The 20,298-nt window shown below is 41.8% G+C and overlaps 1 protein-coding gene across 4 annotated transcripts in view; it reads left to right on the top strand.

The window, feature by feature from the left end:
- Acap2 (ArfGAP with coiled-coil, ankyrin repeat and PH domains 2) overlaps positions 1 to 20,298 on the top strand; it is a 118,857-nt gene that overhangs the window by 85,611 nt on the left and 12,948 nt on the right. The window contains exons 11-20 of one of the 4 annotated variants that reach the window (XM_015993314.3): positions 4,559 to 4,579; positions 7,721 to 7,772; positions 9,698 to 9,798; positions 11,027 to 11,132; positions 15,730 to 15,938; positions 16,274 to 16,343; positions 17,364 to 17,455; positions 18,880 to 19,040; positions 19,455 to 19,559; positions 19,949 to 20,041. In XM_015993314.3, coding sequence (XP_015848800.1) covers positions 4,559 to 4,579; positions 7,721 to 7,772; positions 9,698 to 9,798; positions 11,027 to 11,132; positions 15,730 to 15,938; positions 16,274 to 16,343; positions 17,364 to 17,455; positions 18,880 to 19,040; positions 19,455 to 19,559; positions 19,949 to 20,041 — 1,010 coding nt within the window. The remainder of the gene's footprint in view (positions 1 to 4,558; positions 4,580 to 7,720; positions 7,773 to 9,697; positions 9,799 to 11,026; positions 11,133 to 15,729; positions 15,939 to 16,273; positions 16,344 to 17,363; positions 17,456 to 18,879; positions 19,041 to 19,454; positions 19,560 to 19,948; positions 20,042 to 20,298) is intronic. The other 3 variants (XM_015993316.3, XM_006974484.4, XM_006974485.4) reach the window with 3 other exon arrangements.

Raw genomic sequence — 20,298 nt, 5'->3', positions numbered from 1 at the left:
TGACGGAGAAGGTTGCTCCTTAAGATGAGTATGACTAAAATAAGTAGGGTCTCCTCAGTAAGTTCATGAGGTGTACATTTTGTTCATTTAAATGGGAACCTCAATGCTGTATTGAGACGGGTTCTGATGACACTCACTTAGATTTCTTGGTATTGAAGTTCAAAAACATTCAGTGACATTTTTAAATGTCAGTGGTTTATTGAGCATTTCTCTAGTGTTTGATGTTGTAGAAAATCTAAATGGTACATGGTTTTATTTGAAAAAAAATTTCTTCATCTGAGAGTGAATAAATGGGAAAGAATTAAGATATTTAATATTAAGCCTTTGAATATGTAGAACTTTAAAATAAGACATGGGTGCTGGAGGACCAGCTATAGTGATCTGGGTATCCATAATGCTTCTAGTTATTATACAGTGAAAGTGAGAAATTGAAGTTGTTTCGTGAGCTGAAATGTAAAACGTTAGTCCTTTTATGTCCTTGGCAAATTCTGTAGCTAGTGTGGGAAACTAGAAACAACCAGTACATAGTAATTTTATAAGATTATTCAGCCAATGTGGGTTTATAGTGTAATGTTAGAGTTGAAATTTAACCTTCAGATCCACACCTCCTTAAAGCTTAAAAAAAGAAAGCCAAAACACAATAAATCCCTAGAAACATAACCATTATGTTAACAAGAAGAGAAATGGATTTCCTTGGACCACTTCGTGAGAAGTATGATCTCAGACCTCAGGCGAAGCACAGTCAGTCTCAGTGGGGAGTTCCATTGCTGTTCAGAGCAGTAGAATAAAATCAATCAAATGTGGACCTTTTCATTTAATATTATTCATCCTATAAATCACATTAACTGGCATTGATACTAAAACAAAAACTAGATCAAGTATGGAGCAGCTGTAGATCCCCAATGTGGATGTGCTAGGTGTGCAGGATGAGAAGGTATACAGGATGAGAAGGGATGCAGGATGCAAGGTGTGAGGGATGAGAAGGGATGCAGGATGAGAAGGTGTGTAGGATGAGAAGGTATGCAGGATGAGAAGGTATGCAGGATGAGAAGGTGTGCAGGATGAGAAGGGATGCAGGATGAGAAGGTGTGTAGGATGAGAAGGTGTGCAGGATGAGAAGGTGTGTAGGATGAGAAGGTATGCAGGATGAGAAGGTGTGAGGGATGAGAAGGTGTGTAGGATGAGAAGGGATGCAGGATGAGAAGGTATGCAGGATGAGAAGGTGTGCAGGATGAGAAGGGATGCAGGATGAGAAGGTGTGTAGGATGAGAAGGTGTGCGGGATGAGAAGGTGTGCGGGATGAGAAGGTGTGCAGGATGAGAAGGTGTGTAGGATGAGAAGAAGGTGTGCAGGATGAGAAGGGATGCAGGATGAGAAGGTGTGCAGGATGAGAAGGTGTGCAGGATGAGAAGGTGTGAGGGATGAGAAGGTGTGAGGGATGAGAAGGTGTGCAGGATGAGAAGGTGTGCAGGATGAGAAGGGATGCAGGATGAGAAGGTGTGCAGGATAAGAAGCTGTGTAGGATGAGAAGGGATGCAGGATGAGAAGGGATGCAGGATAAGAAGCTGTGTAGGATGAGAAGGGATGCAGGATGAGAAGGTGTGCAGGATGAGAAAGTGTGTCCTCAGGGATGAAGCTGCTGTGGAAAGGGCTGCCCGTGGCCGTTGGAATCAGCAAGGCCATGGAGATTTAGCGAGATGACTGGCGTGAAGAGGGATTTATCTTTCTCATGGTTTTGTAGTCTGGAAGTCACAGACTGGATGGGTCTGTGGAAGGAGCTTGTGTTGAGGAGCTGTGTTCCAGCAGCGGAGCTGTGGCTGAGATCTTGAGACAGGAAGCCAAGTGACCAATTCCTGACAGCACCCGTACTTCAGGAGACCATCACTGATCCCTTGCACAGGCAGTGTTCTCAGTGATGTGGTCACCCAGCACAAGGCCCGGGACAAGGCCCCCACCTCCTATGGATTCCACCATCCTAGGGGTACCACACTGAGCCAGATCTAGTGCAAAACCTTTGGAGGCGGGGGCAGATCATATGCAAAATGAAGCAGAAGGGAATTATATGAACAGGAGAAGAAAGAGCAGTAATGAGGATTATCAAATTTCTAATCTCAGGAAATGCAAATAATTTTCTTTCATCCATGTTTGGTTTAGTGTTTTCCATCTAATTTATTCTAATACATTCTGCTTCTCTGAGTAAGACTATATATTCCTTAATATTAAAAACTTCTCAGAGGCTGGGCGGTGGTGGTGTACACCTTCAATCCCAGCACTCAGGAGGCAGACACAGGCAGATCTCTGTGAGTTCGAGGCCAGCCTGGTCTAAAGAGTTCCAGGATAGCCAGGGCTACACAGAGAAACCTTGTCTCAAAAAACCAAAACCAAAACAAAAAGAATCTACCTCTTCAGATATTAAACTTTTCTACTCACTGCTTAAGTATTTTGTAAAAAATATTGTGTGATTAGTTTCAAGGAAAGTTTCCCTTTCTTCAGCTACCATAGGCACCAATCATACAATGACACATTTGCTCTTACCTATAATTTTATGAAATTATGCCATATTTTCAGTATCAGCTATCAAAGATCTTCATCCTGAGGGATATGTGATTGTGATGAGGAATTTCCCAAATGTTAAAAAATCTCCCTCATGTTTCATAAATTACAATTCTACTTTAAAAGCAGTGTCCAGTCTTATATAATATAATGTAGCATGATAATTATGTTTTGTGTAGGAGAGCAGATGGCAGAAAAACGAAAAGTTCATGTCCTGTATACATTGCCAATCATGTTCCTGCTAGATCCTAGATTTCCTGTCTGTGACATCTGAACATGTAAATTTATTATACCTTAGGTGATCTCACACCTAAGGACTCACCCAACTGAGAATTACCAGTTTTGGGAAAAAACAACTCTGTACTTAACATGGGTTTTTTTTTTTTTTTCCGTTTGTTTTTTTAACTTGTAATTGCTCTTTAAGCAATGCAATGATACTATTTACACAATATTTACTTCATAATAGCAGTTCTAAGTAAATCTAGGGCTGACTGAGCTTAATTAATTCAAGGCCCAGGTGAGAAAAATCACCTGAGCCCAGAAGAGGGCAGCATGACAAGTCTTTTTCTGTCTTACGTGCACGCACACACATGCACACACGCACACGCATGCATGCACACTCATACACATGCACACACGCATGCACACTCTGTCACACATACACGCACACTGTCTGTCTGTCTGTCTGTCTGTCTCTCTCTCTCTCTCACACACACACACACACACACACACACACACACACACACGTACACACACACTCACTCTTTCCCCCTCCCTTTCCTTCTCTCTCTCCCCTCCCTCTCCCCTTCTCATCTGTCTCCTTCACACACTCATACTCTCACATATTATGATTCTATGCAAATGCTGCATTTATCTCAGAGAACTTGAGTATCTACAGATTTGGATATGTGTGACTGGGTCCTAGAACCAAGCACTACACGGACACCAAGGGCTGTTTTGTTTTTCTGGGGGTGCATGTAAGGTCTGCCACAATGCACTTTCTTATTAAGTTATTTTCTTGGTATGGCAGTTTCAATTCAGACTTTAAACACTGGAACCTATGTTTCTGTTTTGTGTCTCACAGTGAATTTGGAAAGGAGGAATAACAAGGAAAATATTTATTAACATAATTCAGCACTAAATTGGAAAGGCCAGTAAAGAAGCAGACTCCTTTGTTGGACCAGAAAATATAACCCAGTGCATAAAATGGATTATACAAAAATTTAAAACCAAATGTTGTATATACTGTTGGTACTGGTAGTACAGATACAATATTTTTATTGGCTTTTTTGTCTTAAAGTAAGAAGTTTATACGTAGACTAAAAATGAGTCTGCTGGGTAGAGTGTGCATACCTGTGGTCCCAGAACCTGGGAGGTGGAGGCAGGAGGATTATGGGTGCAAGGTCAGCCTGGGCTTCACAGCCAAGCCATTTTTGTACCTTCTTACTCCCCTGGAAACAAGAAGAGCCGTATTTTTATGTGGCCTTCGAGTCTGTTATCATTTGGTGAAGACAGGCGTGGGCAGGTGGGAGGTTTATCAGTCACCATTTTATAATGTTTGAAATTCTTAATTAGTAACTCCCCTTTCTTTCCAAGAAATTTTTATTTGCTTAAGGCTTCTGTAGGTCAACATGTGGTGATGTTCCTCTTACCTTCCAAGCACAGCTTATTAAAGTGTGGCTTGATACTACCTGTATTTTCTAGTTGTGACCATAGAGGCAGATAGGCAGAATAGATGTATAAGGTAATAGTAATATAGTAATTCAAATATTTTCAAAGTAGTTCAGTTTCTTAAAGAGTTGAAATTCTACAAAATGCATATATTCTAATACATGAATAAAGCACACGAATACTTTGCGTTGTTAGTTGTTAGCGTAAGCTTGTTTCTTTCATTTTTGTCTCATTTTTGTACCGTGCTGGTCCTTTGCTTATTTGCGCAGTTACGTTTTCTTCCTTTACACCTTTCCCTTTTGTTTTAACCCTGCCCCATTTTTTCACATGACAGGAAAAAGCCCGATCATATCAGGTACCAATTAGCTTCCTGCCCTCCCTTCTCTTATCCGATTTCCTCTGTAGCACGAGAAAGCCTGATTAACCCATGCTCATTTGGATTACTTGCAATGGACAAAAAAAAATCTCTTTATGCTCTAAATTGGAAAGAAAACATAAGTGTTTATTTGAGGAAGAGAATTGTACCTTTTGACTGCTCCTGTCCTCAGTTGATCTGAACTGGAAAGGACAGTGGATGTGCTCACAGTAGGTGCAGCCTGAGTGGTGGGAATGCCCGTGGCTCGTGTCTTTTGACACAAGGTGGAGCAGCGGCTGGGCTGAGTCCTTTGGCAGCAGCTCATGTGTTGAGGGAGTCCATCATCAGGTCGTAGGTTCTCCTTACCACTTTATTCCCGGAGAAGCAACAAACTGAGTTGGAAATGAACCAGTGCCTGAGGCCTTTCAATTGTATTAAATGTGTATCTATCTAGCACCTAAATATGAACTTGTAACTTAATCTAGTTTTAGTTATAAAGCTTCTTCAGATTTGGAACTGTGACTTTTACCAATATTTTTGATATTAAGATCAAGCATGGTAAACTATGTTTGGTTTTTATAAATTTATTTTTCCATTTGACCTAACTTTTGTCATCTGGAAGTGCTCCTTGGTATGTAATAGTACTTATTTTTTAAAAAATAAATGAAATATGTTGGTCTAAATTACACTAAATTCGTTTGAGACAGATACAAAATGTGTCTTACTTCTCTTATACATAAGAAATTAAAAGCTGTCTTCTACTTTGTGCTCTATTTTTTAGTCTTGTAGACTATGACTGTGTTAGCACAGTGCTGTCCAAACCTTGTCTCTTGGCTCTAGTTACATTTTGTAGTACTTTAGAATTTTCTGTACCAAGTGCTCCAAATACTAAGTAGTCGTGTGTGTGTATATAATTCATGCACGAGCTGTTCATCACACTTTCCCTTTCTTGGAGAGAGAACTCAGTCAGTAAAGTGCGTGCCTTGCACATAGGAGGACTCAAGTTTGATCTCTTATTACCCACAGACAAATGCAGGTGTGGTGGTGTGTGCTTAGAATCCCAGCACTGAAGAGGGAGAGAGAGGTAGATCCCTAGGGCTCGATGGCCAGCTGGTCCAGCCCAGTTTGTGACTATCAGAGATCTTGTCTCAAAGGAGTTGGGCAGTGCCCTAAGTACGATCCCCAAGGCTGTCCCTGGACCCCATGTGCATATGCATCTGTGGGCGTGCACACCGAGCACATGCATGCACACCGAGCACATGCATGCACACCAAGCACATGCACCCCCCCCCCCACACACACACGTATATGTTTAGTTACCGTGAGACACCTGGCTGAAGTTCTGGTTGATGTTAGATGTGTTTCTGATCGTAGCAGAAGGAAGATCGTATCAGACAAACACATCTTTGTAATTCATTTTTCCCTGCCTCTGATGGATTATGCTTCCTGTAAGGAAGTAGTAAATGAAGAGAGATTTGTACTGTCTTTTCTAGTATTTTACACAACCTGGTGATGTAAGAATGTCATCCAGAAGCAGATAAATCTCAGGGAAACTGAGCTTCACAACTAGATATGCTCGATAAGGTTAATAGCTGGAGGGAGCAGTCTCCAATGGAACAGAAGCATTTATCTAGTGTATTAGTAGTAGTGTTTCTAGGGAACACTGCCCTAAGATGGTCAGGTTAAAAAAAAATTTTTGAGGACCTCAAGCATGAAAAGTTTGCATTTTTATATGGATGTCTTCCTATTATTTAATAAAACTGTAGTTTTTCTCAAACTGTGTAAGATAACTACTATGATATCCAGCCCATACATTTTTATTAATATAGTTCACCCTCCACAAATGAATTTTAAAAACAACATTTTAATCGGATCCAGAGATTGTCTCCATTGCATGTCATCCCATGCGGCAGGGTGCACCATTTGGTCTGTGTAAGAGTTTCCTCTAACATTTCTAACCGGCTGTCTGTCCCCAAACAAGAGCCTTGGACGTTCTTCCTTTTCTGGTCTGTTGATTTGCATTCAGTGGCACCCCACTTTATTTTATTTAGATGCTTATTTAACAAACTCTCTCTCAATGAAAAAGGTGATGCTTTTTAAGTGGCAAGAAAACCCACCCACCCAGTAAAAGGCCTAAAACCCCAAAGGTGTCTTCGGGGCTCTTTCTCAGCTTTGGAGAAATAACTAAAAATTTAAAAATAGAAATTCAAAACACCTAAATATAATTTCTGGTCATTTGTATTACTGTCAATGAAAAGGTAGAATCTCTATCTGCTAATAGATTAATAACTAATGTTTATATTAAAAAATCATCTCATATAAAACTAATTTAAAAATAACAGCTCAAATACTGTTCACTTTTCATGCTTGGTGAGAAGTTTTGCTTCCTTTATGAATGGCTTTTGATTGTGATTTTTTGTATGTCTTTAGTTTTTTTTATTATTTTAATAAATTAGAATTAGTGCATATGGCCTAGGTTGCCTAGCCATTTTTCTAAAGAGATTGTGAGCAAATTGTTTTCCTAGTAACTTAACAGTAATGAGGCAAGCCATTTAAACAGTTGAGGGGTCATGTATGGTAATAACATTATTTGACTAAGAAGTAAGAATTCTTACTTATATGAAATAAGGTATGATCATCTCCTCTTCGATACACTTCTAATGATTAGTCTCTGTTTTGTTGATCAGATCAAACATTTGCTGAATAGAATTAGCTTCTGAAGGGTTGAAAATAAAGCACCTTTTATCATAGTTTTACTTATATAAACAAACATTTTGTTTGTAGTGTAAGTTTTCTTTATCATAAAAGCAAATATTTGAGGGAAAAGATACTATTTTGAGCACCTCAAAAAAAAAATAACTTAAGTTTGTACTTTTAAAATATTATGGTTTTAGCAGGAAAAAATAAAAGCTTTTGTTAAGATATAAAGTTATGACGTAGAATGAACCTAAATACAGCAAATTTATCTCACTACCCTGTGATTTCTAAGATGCTTATTCTTAGTTTTCAGTAGTTATCTCATATGCCTCAGTTTACGAAAGCAAAGTGGTGCACTTCTCTAAAGACTGTCACCCTCAACAGGTGTCCACTTTCACTTCCCACTGCCCAAGAGCCATCTTTAATCTGTCTGTCTTTATCTAGACGCTGGTTCTCCATACAGAACAACCAGTTGGTTTACCAGAAAAAGTTCAAGGTACGTACTTTGTTAAGCAATACAGTGAAAACTGGTTTCAGTTCTTTATCTCTTTGACTCAGTGAATACTGAAATCCATAAATGTCCGGACATATATAAAATTCTGCAATTACTGTCTATTGGTTTTATGTGTGAGTATGCGTAATGAGTGGGGTGGAAGCTATTAGCCCTGATCCTTAAAAGCAGAGTGATTTGATTGTGAATTCCTTTTAAAAAGACTTATTTTCACTTGTGTGTGCGTGGATGTCTGAGTGCAAGTTTGTGCATGAGACTGCAAGTATCCCCAGAGGCACCAGATTATCTAAGGCAGGGTCTCCCTGTGCAGCCCTGGCTGGCCTGAAATGCACTGTGTAGACCAGGCGGGCCTCCAACTCTCAAAGAGATCCATCTGCCTCTGCCTCCTGAGTGCTGGGATTCAAGGCGCGTGCCACCATGCCCTGAATTATTTCTATTATTTTTAATTATGAGTATGTATGTATCTCTGTACATGTGAGCAGCTGCTCACAGAGACCAGTGGTGTTTGATCTCCCTGGAGAGGGAGTTACAGGTGGTTGTGGGCCAGCTGATGTGGGTGCTGGGAACCCAGTTCTGTCCTCTGGGAGCAGAAAGTACCCTTAATGACTGAGACATTTCTTTTGTCCTCCAGTCACGAATTCTTCTAAACTGCTCGCTCTTTTTGCTTCTTAGAATGTGTGTGGGTATTTTGCCTGTACGAATGTCTCTGTACCATGTATACAGTGCCCACAAAGGCCAGAAAAGGCCTCAAATCCCCTGGAACTGGAGTCACAGATGCTAGGAACCAAACCTGGAAGAGCAGCCAGTGCTCCTAACTCCAGAGACATCTCTCCCCCCCACCCCCGCCTTTTTTAAATAAGGATTTTATTGTTAGTCTTAGTTATGATGTGTCTGTATGTCTCGAGTGTGATTTGGACACTTGAGTGCAATGCCTGTGGAGGTCAGAAGAGGGCATCAGATCCCCTGAATTGGCGTTAAGAGGCAGCTCTGAGCTGCCTGACCCAGACACCTGCCCTGTGCTGGAGCAGCACACGCCTACCCACTGAGCCATCTCTCCAGCTCCAGCTGAAATTTTAATCCCTAGCTTTGAGATGTTTTGTGAACCAAGATTTTACCTTCATTTTATGAAGTCCTTTTGTTAGTTATGTGGCAGGAGCAACCCTGACATCCCATAGTGATATTTTGGGGTTGCAGACAGTTTGTCTTTTAGAACACAGTATCTTCGGACCAATGGTGACATACAGAAAGCTTTAGAATGGCATGTCTGAATGTACGCTCTTAGTAATGTAGATGGGAGCTCTGTGCTTTTACTGCTGTGCTTGTGTGTCTGTTTTCTTGCCTTATTTCAAAGTGAGGGGGTTTATGCATCGGAACGGAGTGCTTGGGTGGCCTGTGAGAATGGCAGACGCTGGAAAGAGAACCATTTGTTAATTGACAGTGTGCTTTTCACTTAGCCTTGGAGTGATAGTCTCTCAACCATAACCGTCAGATACCCACTTGGCCTGTGAGATGGCTGCACTAATTACAGGTTCTTGGGAACTTTGGAGTTAATCCATTGGTGCTTTTTTCTGATTTTTCCTCTCGCATTTTAATTAGGAAATGATAAAATCTTTTTCTTGGAAGAATTTTAAGAAGAATCTTTCAGTTCCTTGTTTCTCATTGGGATATTTAAAATATGATCATTACTTTGGGAAGAAAGTAGCTTTTCTGTGTGTGAGTGGGACCCCAAAGAGTAATGGACGTCAGTCATCAGTGGGGTGGAAGAGGTCCAACAAGGAGATGTTTTTGTTTTTGTTTTTGTTTTTTTGAGTGTTTATTAAGTGCCAGTTGTGGGCCAGTCCTCTCTCGACGCTTGCACTGGTTGTTGTGGTGGTGGCAGGCGGACTCACTGAGCTTACCTCCCGCTGCAGGACAGCCCCACTGTGGTGGTGGAGGACCTCAGGCTCTGCACCGTGAAGCATTGCGAGGACATAGAGCGGCGCTTCTGCTTCGAGGTCGTCTCTCCAACCAAGTAAGGCGCCTGCGAGATTCGAGAAGTGGCTCAGAGATTGTTCCAGATTTGAGAACTCTGATGACTGTCAGTGTAACAGAAGAATTAGTGCTTTAAAAATGAATTCCAGGAGCGATTACAGATGTTATATCCAAGTGTCTATGTAACTTCTCTCCGTGTATCATGTTCTTTAACGTCTTAGAGATGACTTATTCATTTACTTAGTGGGGCTGTGAGCATGTTAGGTGTACACGTCTACTGAGCTCTGTCCTTCCTCTAAACATATGTATGTGCCCCTTATGGAAACATATGGAAACGTGGTACACTTTTTTGTTTGTATCTTGGTGATAGCGAGAATTGAACTCAGGACCTTGAACTTGTCATCCTCCTGTCTCAACCTCTTGAGTAGCTGAGATTACAAGCCTGTGGCGCCAAACCTAGTCCATGTGCAAATTTTTTAGGTATTACGATGAATTGAAAGTGTATGACTTTCAATTTCAATTTGTACCCCACTTAAAAAAAAAAGCAACGTTCTGTTTACATGGTGAGGGAAAAGGAGGGAGGAAGGGAGACAGAGGAATATGAGAGAACACGAACACGCACACACACACACACACACACGCACGCACGCACGCACGCACGCACAGTTTTCCCTCTTTGAGAGGATGTCCGTATGTAGTCTAATCTGACCCACATTGCTCTAATAGCTCAGGCCTGGGACTCAACATTCCCGGCTTCCGTGGTGGGACGGCAGGTGTGTACCACCGTATGTGGCTCATTTATAGTTTTAAGTTTTGGGATAAGTGGTTTGTTTCTAAGAGACAATTTTTTTTTTTTCCGTTTGTACCTTGATTTTGTCACAATCCTACTTTGTCCTAAAGATGGATGAATGTTGAAATCTTCTTTCAACTAAATTTTTTTTTTTTTGCTAAAAATTAGTACTGGGCAGCTAGAGAGATGGCTCACGGGTTAAGAGTACCAGCTGATCTTCCAAAAGACCAGGGTGCACTTTCTAGAACACAGATTGACTCACAGCTGGCTGTGACTGGAGGCCCTGTGGGTCTCACACGCTTTTCTGGCCTTCGAGGATGTCACACACACGGTACACAGACTTATATTCAGGCAAAACACTAATACACATTAATTTTTTTTTTTAATGCACTGAACAGCATAGTGAGACGGAATGAAGTGTGTGGATTTTTCTCCCTTCTGATTTGTTGTCTGACAAAGTGATGCTATTTCCTCGTAGAAGTTGTATGCTCCAGGCCGATTCGGAAAAGCTTCGCCAGGCCTGGATTAAGGCAGTTCAGACCAGCATTGCCACCGCCTACAGAGAGAAGGGCGATGAGGCCGAGGTCAGTAGAGGTGCTGTCCGAACCCTGGGCTGTGCTGTTTAACGCTTTTAAACTTCGCCTGTAACAAGGTGGCGCATCCTTTTTATGGAACATGAGTTCATGTAGTTGAAGTGTTTTAAAATTGTTGGCTCATGTTCCTTTTGTATGTCCTTCATAACCGCCCCCCCTCTCCTACCCACCTTTCCCCTTTCTGTGGCCTCTCTTTTATTCTTCTTTTCTTGACAGATCTAAGACAGGTTGGCTCAGGACTCATGATGTAGCTGGCAGTGACCTTGAACTTGTGATCCTCCTGTTTCTACCTCCTGAGAGCTGGGGTTATAGGCATTTGCTACCACACGTGATTTTAGGCTGTGCTTGGGCTCAAGGTCAGGGCTTTGTGCATGGTTATACGAGCACTCTTCAAACTGAGCTGTATCTCCAGCTCTTACCTATTCTTTTCTTTCAGTATCCAAATATATCTTTAATATTTGAATGTATATCCCAGATTGAAATAAAGTGTTCCCATGTTACTGGGTTTCTCCTAAATATTTTGATGTTTTTCATTAATAATAAAATTCTGTGAGTTTAAAATTTTATTTAGTTTTAAATTAGCACTAAGTAAAATGCAAAGAAGGAAAAACCCATGCTGTCTCTTAGCTGAAAGCTTCCCAAAGAATCAAGTTCTTTGGAGAGGCCATGGATGAAGCCTTGAGAAAGGAAGCTGTTCTTGGGTCTTTGGATGTAGGCTGAGGCATAGACTCGGTGGTAGACAGCTAACAGGGATGGTTCCTAAGCTGTATTTCAAAGGTTATCGTGAGCAGCCTGGGGCTCCCAGGAGTAGACGAGACTAGAGGCTTCCTAAGCAGGCACTGAGGGAACTCCTTATTCTAAGCAGCTGGTCTCAGAGAAGAGATTTCTTCAGTCTAGGGTTTACCTGGACATTGTTGCATACAGACGATGAGAACATTGGCTAAGGGCATGGTGGTGAAGAGAGCCCTCAGTATTGTCTGTTACCTGAATCATCTCTCCGTCATTCTGAACGTGCCGTGTAGTATAGTCACTAACCTGGGATTGTCTTACACGGTCATATTGTAATGTTCCTTTCTTTCTCTTGACCCATCTCTTTCTCCATCCTCAATCAAGAGCTTGAGGATCTGTGGTGGTATTCTAATTGTACTGAAATGTGATTTTGAGTGTATGTTAATAAATAAAGTTGAGAGCTATTAGAGCCATAGACAGAGTGTGGCGGTGGTGGCGCACGCTTTTAATCCCATAGATCTCTGTGTGTTCAGGGATACAGCCAGCATTGGAGACATATGCCTTTAAGATCTGGGGGGGCTGTACATACAGACAGTGACGAGGCAGTCACATGTTTGGGTTTACAACCAATGAGAAGGCAGAATGACTATGAAACGACTTACACACAGGGAAATAGCTCTCCTTTCGGGAAGCTGGGACCACCGCAGGAGGAAGGGTGAGATTTTAGCTCTGAGCTCTGAGCTCTTGGCTTTCTCTTTTACATTGGTTCTGTGTTTCTTATTTAATAAGATGGTTGGTTACATCTACAAGGATCTCCTTCAGTGTTTTCCAGAAAGCGTGGCATTTGTGATCCCATGCTCTCCTGAACAGTGCTTTATGTTGTCTTTACATTTGTTTGGTAGTTTGGCTAGGTATAGAAGTTGTAGGTTGGAAACAGTTACCCTTAAGAAACAACATTCCGGCGGGTTAGTGGTGGCGCACGCCTTTAATCCCAGCACTTGGGAGACAGAGGTAGCCGGATCTCTGTGAGTTCGAGGCCTGCCTGGTCTATAGAGAGAGTTTCAGAGCCAGGAGTACACAGAGAAACCCTTTCTTGGGGAGGGGGTGAGGAGAAACAGCATTACATTGTTTCTTCTGCTCTTTTGTTTTTTAGTTTCAGAATTAATTTTTTTAAATTACTGATTTTTCCTATTTCTTCACTCCAGTTCTCTTTCTGAATTTCTGAATTAACATTCTTTTCTCTTTTTGAATATTGTTAATCAGCTAACATCTATTTAATTTTCAAGACTTCCTTTTTGTTCATTGACTGTTTATGAATCTGTTATTTTGTCCTGACACAATACTAGAACTGTAATTATTAACTTTCACTTCTTAAAAAAAATTCTCATTGTCTAAGTTCCATCCCTAAACAATTAAGTTGTGTTGAAAACCAGGCATATTTATTTTGTTTTTTAGAAACTTTTTTATTCTTTAGAAGTTTGTATACTATAGCAATGTATCTTGATCACATCCACCCACCAGTGCTTCCCTCTAGTCCTCCGTAGAGACCCCCACTTACCTTTCTCTCCCCCTTTGATTTTGTTGTTAACAATTCTCTGAGCTCATTTGGTGCTGCCCATATATCCATGGGTGTGGCTAATGTGTGGCTACCTCCTGAGGCATGAGTGACGTAACAAGAGCCACATCCCCCATCTCCCCTTAGTGGCTATCATGGCCAGGAGCTCCTCTGGTAGGGGTGGGGCCTCATGCCCTCATCCATCATCCATGTGAGAATTTAGATCGGCTTGACTTTGTACAGGTCTTCTGCAGGTAACTATGGTTGCCATGACTTGATGCAATCAGCAACCATGCCATGTCCAGATAGGAGCACCTCACAGTTCTCCTCCCTGTCTGCCACTCTTATGTTATCTCTGCCCTCTCTTCTTCCTGAGCCTTGGATGCTGAGAGGTTTAAACATGAGCCATCCACAGTTGAGCACTCAGAGTTATTTATATTCAGCACTCTGCTCAGTTGTGAGTCTCTGCATTAACCACTACCCTCTGCAAAAAGAAACTTACCTGACCAAATTGAGAGTAACACCAAAGCATTAGTAGCAGCGTAAACATTTAGAGAACAGTTTGACAGTATGACCATTTAGCAGAACAGTAAGGCTAGGTTCCCGCTAAGGCCTATGATCTCCCCGGTCATAGGCTTTTGTCCAGGTGTACAGTACCTGGCATGCAATCCCTCTCGTGAAACAGGCCTCAGAGTCACACGGAAAGCAGTTGGTCGATCTGTAACCATTGTGCCGTTTTGTACCAGTGGGCACATCTTTCCAGCAAGTCGGTGTCGTTAGCATGCAGGTTCCAGTGCTGGGTAAGGCTGTGGATGTCTCTTCCCTCCCCAGCAGCTTCTGGCACTGTGGAAGGCAGCCAGCAAGGGGAGAGTTTCCCGGTCAGTTTGAGGTTGGTCTCTGTGTCTCACGTCCAATGTGAGTGGTGTCTCCAGCAGTAGGGTATTTACCATCTAGGTACTGTGGGCAAGTGAGCAGTGGCCACAGCCTGTGACATTCGGGGTGCCTCTGGGCCTCCCTGACCAAGAACTCTTAGGGAAGGATCCTGAGTCATAAATAAAAAAAAAAATTATTTTTCCTTACATAATCCTGTAGACAGCTAGATTAAGAATTGTTTTATAAGTTTTTCTTGGCTCTTTTATAATGTATCAATGATTGTAAGTTAAGACTACACACTGAACACCTAGTTAAGATTTTGTTGAATATAAGATTCTGGTAAGTTTGGACTGTGTTGAGCAACAGCCACAGTCAGGAATTTTGTTTCGTTTTGTTTTGTTTTGTTTTTCGAGACAAGGTTTCTCTGTGTAGCTTTGGAGCCTGTCCTGGAACTCTGTAGACCAGGCTGGCCTCAAACTCACAGAGATTCACCTGGCTCTGCCTCCCGAGTGCTGGGACTAAAGGCGTGCGCCACCACGGCCCAGCCTAGGGCTGGGATCTTTAAGCCGATACTGGCCTTATTCTCTGAAGACACTGGGAACTCCAAGTGCTGAGCTTGCCTTGTTTGCTCAGCCCTTCCTAATTCTGTGTGTTTCCAGAAAAGACAAAAGTCAAATTCTATTCCCAGTGCTTCTGGGCTAGCACACTGCCTTGTACAGAGTAGAGAGCTTTTGACCCCGGAAGACTTTAGACTATACCTTTAATTACTTAAAAAAGAGCCACATCTTTGAATTTGGTTGATTATTGCTGCATGTAAGCCAACGCTTATTAAATACTCTATTATTGGTGTGACTGTGCACTTAAAAAATTAGCTTTTTGCATATCATGTTTTGTTTTTGGTTCACTACGAAGATGATATATTTTCTACCATTTCACTATATCATAGTTATGAACTGTAGTAATTAAAATAACTTGCTTCTGGTTAACACCTTTGGTGAATGTGGCACCAAATACTTTATTTTTGTTTGCTTTCTTCTTTGAAAAGAGCCTTCCTGTGTAGCTTAGGCTCTCTCTGAGCTTCTGGATACTCCTGCCTCAGCCTCCCAAGTGCTGGATTTTTATTACTGAGTTTTAATAATATTATGTCTCCCACTCTGTCTTTACCTTTCTCTGTGTCCTCATCTCCTGTTCTTTATATGTTCAGTGTCAGTAATCACATAATTGTTAATGTGTACATTTCCCCTTCATTGATGACGCCTATTCATAAGAGCCCCAGTCTTTCTATTCTCCAGTGCCTAGAGTAATGCCTATCCAAATAGATGTTTAATGTATGAGCTAGAAGCTTTTGCTTGTAGTATATAACATGTAGCATGTTCTCACAGTCCTTTACAAAACACATTAAAATTACCAAATGATTCTTAATTCTTTTAGAAGCTGGATAAAAAGTCATCTCCATCAACAGGAAGCCTAGATTCTGGAAATGAGTCAAAAGAGAAGTTACTGAAAGGAGAAAGCGCACTGCAGCGTGTCCAGTGTATCCCTGGCAACAGCAGCTGTTGTGACTGTGGTCTGGCAGACCCACGGTGGGCCAGCATCAACTTGGGCATTACCTTGTGTATTGAGTGCTCTGGGATTCATCGGTAGGTATGCTCACCCAGAGCGGGAGAGTTCCTCTGGGTTAAATACATGTTGTAAATTACTGTGTTTTCTTGTTAGTGGGTCTTTCCAGTTCCCTGATTTAATTAACAGTTTACATTTGCACATTTTATAAAGTGGATAATTTTAGTTAGTAAAGTGCTTTGAGAACTTTGGTTCATCATTCATTATTAACCAGAGGATCCATCCATATTTATATGGGGGAGCCATTTGTGTGTGTGTGTGTGTGTGTGTGTGTGTGTGTGTGTGTGTGTAAATATGCAAATAGTGACTCGATAACTTTTTATTAAAAATAATGCAATCTTTTTTCCCTATGTAGGAGTCTTGGGGTTCATTTTTCGAAAGTACGATCTTTAACTTTAGACACTTGGGAGCCTGAGCTTTTAAAGGTGAGATAAATTTTTACATGAAAATATTTCACAGGTGATTGTAGATCTCCGCTAGCTGGGATGAACTAGCACAGTGAGGAAGTAAAGACAGAGTAGAGAAGTAGATGGACCAGGAGAAAGAAAGTCTAAAAAGGTTTACAGCATTTGACAAGGAGTTAGTGGTGTCTGGTGATAGAACTCAGGTACAGGGTGAGTCCATAAATGATTTCAATGAACTCTTATGTTTGATAGATTTTAATCTTTCTATAAAGTGGGAATGAGGGCACTTTAGAAAGATGTCTAATTTTAATTTTTGTCCTTGCATTGGCCAGTGCTTGCTACACCTTACTATATGGGATACTTTATTGTGAAACTTCTTGCCCAACCACAGGCCTAGGCGCAGTCAGTGGTTATGATAAATAGATAGACACGTGATAAATATGACTTTTGTTTAGAGGTTTATTATTATTTTTAATTATGTGCATGTGTCTGAGCCTGTGTGTGGATGTGTACACCAAGTGCAGGTCCTTGCAGCCACTGTGAGTTCTGAGACCTGAGCTCAGGTCCTCTGCAAGAGCAGTGTAAGCCCTTTAACCACTGAGCCATCTGTCCAGTCCTGTTCTTAAATATAGCTATGTATGTCATAGATCTGGGTGGGTGGGTGGGTGGATGGATGGGTGGGTGGGTGGGTGGATGGATGGATGGGTGGATGGATGGATGGGTGGGTGGATGGGTGGATGGATGAATAGATGGGTGGATGGATGGAAGGATGCATAGATGGATGGATGGATAGAAGGGTAGATGGGTCGATGGTTTCTGTTAGGTACCTGTTATAGGAGTGATAATGTTCTGATAACGAATAGCGAATGGGTAATAATCTCATTCGTTGGCCCATTTTAACTTTACATTTCTTTGTGGAATGAACAATTACAATATATAAAGAGGAATTAGTTAATTGTACCCACTTAAGGACTTTTTAAGTTTAGCTTAATATTAGGACTTTTAATTTATAGCTTGCTTTTTTGTCTTCCTGTGAAATAGCTTATGTGTGAATTGGGAAATGATGTTATAAATCGTGTTTATGAAGCTAAACTGGACAAAATGGGAATAAAGAAACCACAGCCAGGACAAAGGTACAGTTGTGTCAATGTGCTTCTCTCTTCCCTAACCAGAAGTACAACCACAGTTGACATAAAACATTGTGATGGAGTGTGTGGAAGTCACATTATTCCTTCTGTTTAGTCTTTCTTCAGTGTGTTCATCAGACCTCTGTTGTAGCTGTACTCATTAGACCTTTGCACCCCACTGAGCAGTCAATCACCTGTAGTCTTTAAATGACAAGGAACTGTTTAAAAGAAAATCTCTCCATAGAAATGCAAAGGCCTTTTGCCATTAAAGTGGTCCAAAGTTCTGTTAGTGGGGGGCATTGAAGAGGAAGCGTGGTTCAGTCCCAAGCATTAGTTCAGTTCCTTAGCACCTGTGTTATAAGCAGGGCATGGCAGTGCGTGCTTGTAATCCCAGTGCTGGGGAGGCAGAGGTGGGGCACCCCTCGGGCTTGCTGGCCAGCTAATCTCAAGGGACTAGTAAATTCCAGGTTCAACAAAAGACTATGCCTCCAAAAATGAGATAGACAGTGATTGAAGAAGACACCTAATGTTGACCTCTGGGGTCCACGTGCCTGTGTGTGTACACCAGCACACACACATGTGCATACACAAACATGTACATGTTACCCCCCCCCCCCCCATAATCTGTTCGAATGTCTCAAAGATCAGGTTTTTCCTATCTACTCTGAATCATTTTTCATGCTCTGACTTAGTTCAGCAAATGTTGACCACATGCTTGGGTGGCACTGTGAGGGCTTTGGAATCAAAGACGAGAAAGGCAGTTTGGTTGTGAAATCGGAAAGAAAAATTATAGAACAGGCATATTTCATGGTTATATATTAAGCTAACAAGAGAAATGACATTTTCCACTATAAGTCTGGGATGCTGTATTGTTTTATTATAGTTATTAAATTATGACCACCAGTAGTAATTATTCAGGATATGACAGCATCTCCAGTAAAAAGGAATTAATGTTAATTTCTATGTATTTTTTTTATCTTTCTTGGTAATGTTTTAATGTAGAACACAAGGGAGCATGTATACAAATACATGCACACAGAAATTAAGAGGACCACAGAGTGCTGTGTAGCTGTGAGTTTTCAGTGAGCCGTTTATTCCGTCTGACTGTGAAAATAGCTTCTTATTTAGAAGGAAAACATGTTGTAGAATGTTCTATGTTACCTGTTCCAGAGTCACTTAAGAAGCTTTTAGAAGAGGGTGTCAGAGTCCCGGGAGCTGTAGTCACAGGTGGTTGGGGGTGAGTGGGAACCAAACTCAGGTCCCGTTGGGGCAAGCAGCAGGCACCCTTAACTGCCCAGCCATTTCTCCAGCGTTCCCCGCCACCCCATTTACTTTCAAGTGCCATTAGATTCCGTGTCTAGTGGCATTCACTCAGTGTTAGCCGTGCTAAGGGGCTAAATAAAACATCATGGCATTTTTCTGTTTACCAGACAGGAGAAAGAGGCATACATCAGAGCAAAATATGTGGAGAGGAAATTTGTGGATAAATACTCCATGGCATCATCACCTTCTGAGCAGGAGAAAAGGGTTATCTCCAAAAGCTGCGAGGAGCAGAGGCTGAGCCAAGTCAGAGCATCTGTCCACACCGCAGGTATTTATTTACCTTGGATCTTTTCTTAAGCAGAAGTCACTTTTTAAATCTCACAGTTACGGCCATTGTAGGGTTTTTTTGTTTGTTTGTTTGTTTTTTTGTTTTGTTTTTGTTTTTGTTTTTAAATGCTAGAAGCCTGTACACATTCTAAGAGGAAACTGGACCTCTGTGTCTTTAAGACAGTTCAACTGAGATGGCCCCGTGGTTCCCACTCCTAGGTACGGTCTGTACTCTGCGGAGCACAACTGAACAGCGAGGGGAGATGGGATTGTCAGTTGATGATGCTGGAGGCCCCGAGTATCTGACTCACTCCCCGATTTCCTTCCTATGTTCTCCCCACACTTCCCCAGTAACGCTGTTTCCTGCCCCCTTCTCACGGCCTGCTTTGTGCTTTGCTAACTTGCATGTCCCCAGTGGCTGCTGTAAATAGCGACGAGGCCAGGCGGGAGTCTCTGTTCTGTCCTGATGAGCTAGACTCACTCTTCTCCTACTTTGATACTTCTTCAAAACTGCGTAGTAGTAAGTACTGTTGTGGAGCATTCCAAGTCTGTGCCAGTGGTCATTGTGCGGTGTGGCCATTTCTCTAGATGTCGCCCATTGTCTCAGGATCACACATCACCACAGTCATACAGTAAATTAAGCTCCTCACTACTCCCAGCATTCGTGGGGTAATGAGATGTGTTAGAACTCTGAAAACCCCTTTATTTTCAGGCTTTGTGATTGATTTATGTTCCCATAAACTAAATTGCAAAAGGATTAAAATTGCAGTAAGTTTATTATGCTGGTGGTGGCCAAGTTCATGTTTTTTCCGTGTACCAGCTCATTTTACGGTCTTGTTGGTTGTGGGAGACTGCTTTCTAAGTGATGTGAACTTTAATCACTAGCTCTTTTTTAATCCCTTAACACAGTCAAAAGTAACGACAGTGGGATCCAGCAAGGCTCTGATGATGGACGGGAGTCTCTACCTTCCACCGTGTCAGCCAATAGCTTGTATGAGCCTGGTGAGTTTCGATGAAAGTCGGTGTTGATTGGTGCGGTTTGTTGGACCATGCACGTAGCAGATGTCAGTTCTCTTGTGGGTGTGTTTGCATGTGTGTGCTCCCATGAGGGCCGGAGGTTGATGTCTGGTGCTCTCCCTCAGCACTCTCCACTTCCTGGTGGGGATGGGAGGAAGTGTAACTGATGTGTCAGTGTGTGATGTGTGTGCACGTGCTGTGTGCCCATGGAGTGTTGATGTTCCCATTCCTTTGCCTCTATA

This window comes from Peromyscus maniculatus, chromosome 12 (assembly GCF_049852395.1).
Source record: "Peromyscus maniculatus bairdii isolate BWxNUB_F1_BW_parent chromosome 12, HU_Pman_BW_mat_3.1, whole genome shotgun sequence".
Classification (NCBI taxonomy): Eukaryota; Metazoa; Chordata; class Mammalia; order Rodentia; family Cricetidae; genus Peromyscus; species Peromyscus maniculatus.
The sequence above is the reverse complement of the archived record's forward strand: the minus strand, read 5'-3'. Positions and strand labels throughout refer to the sequence as shown.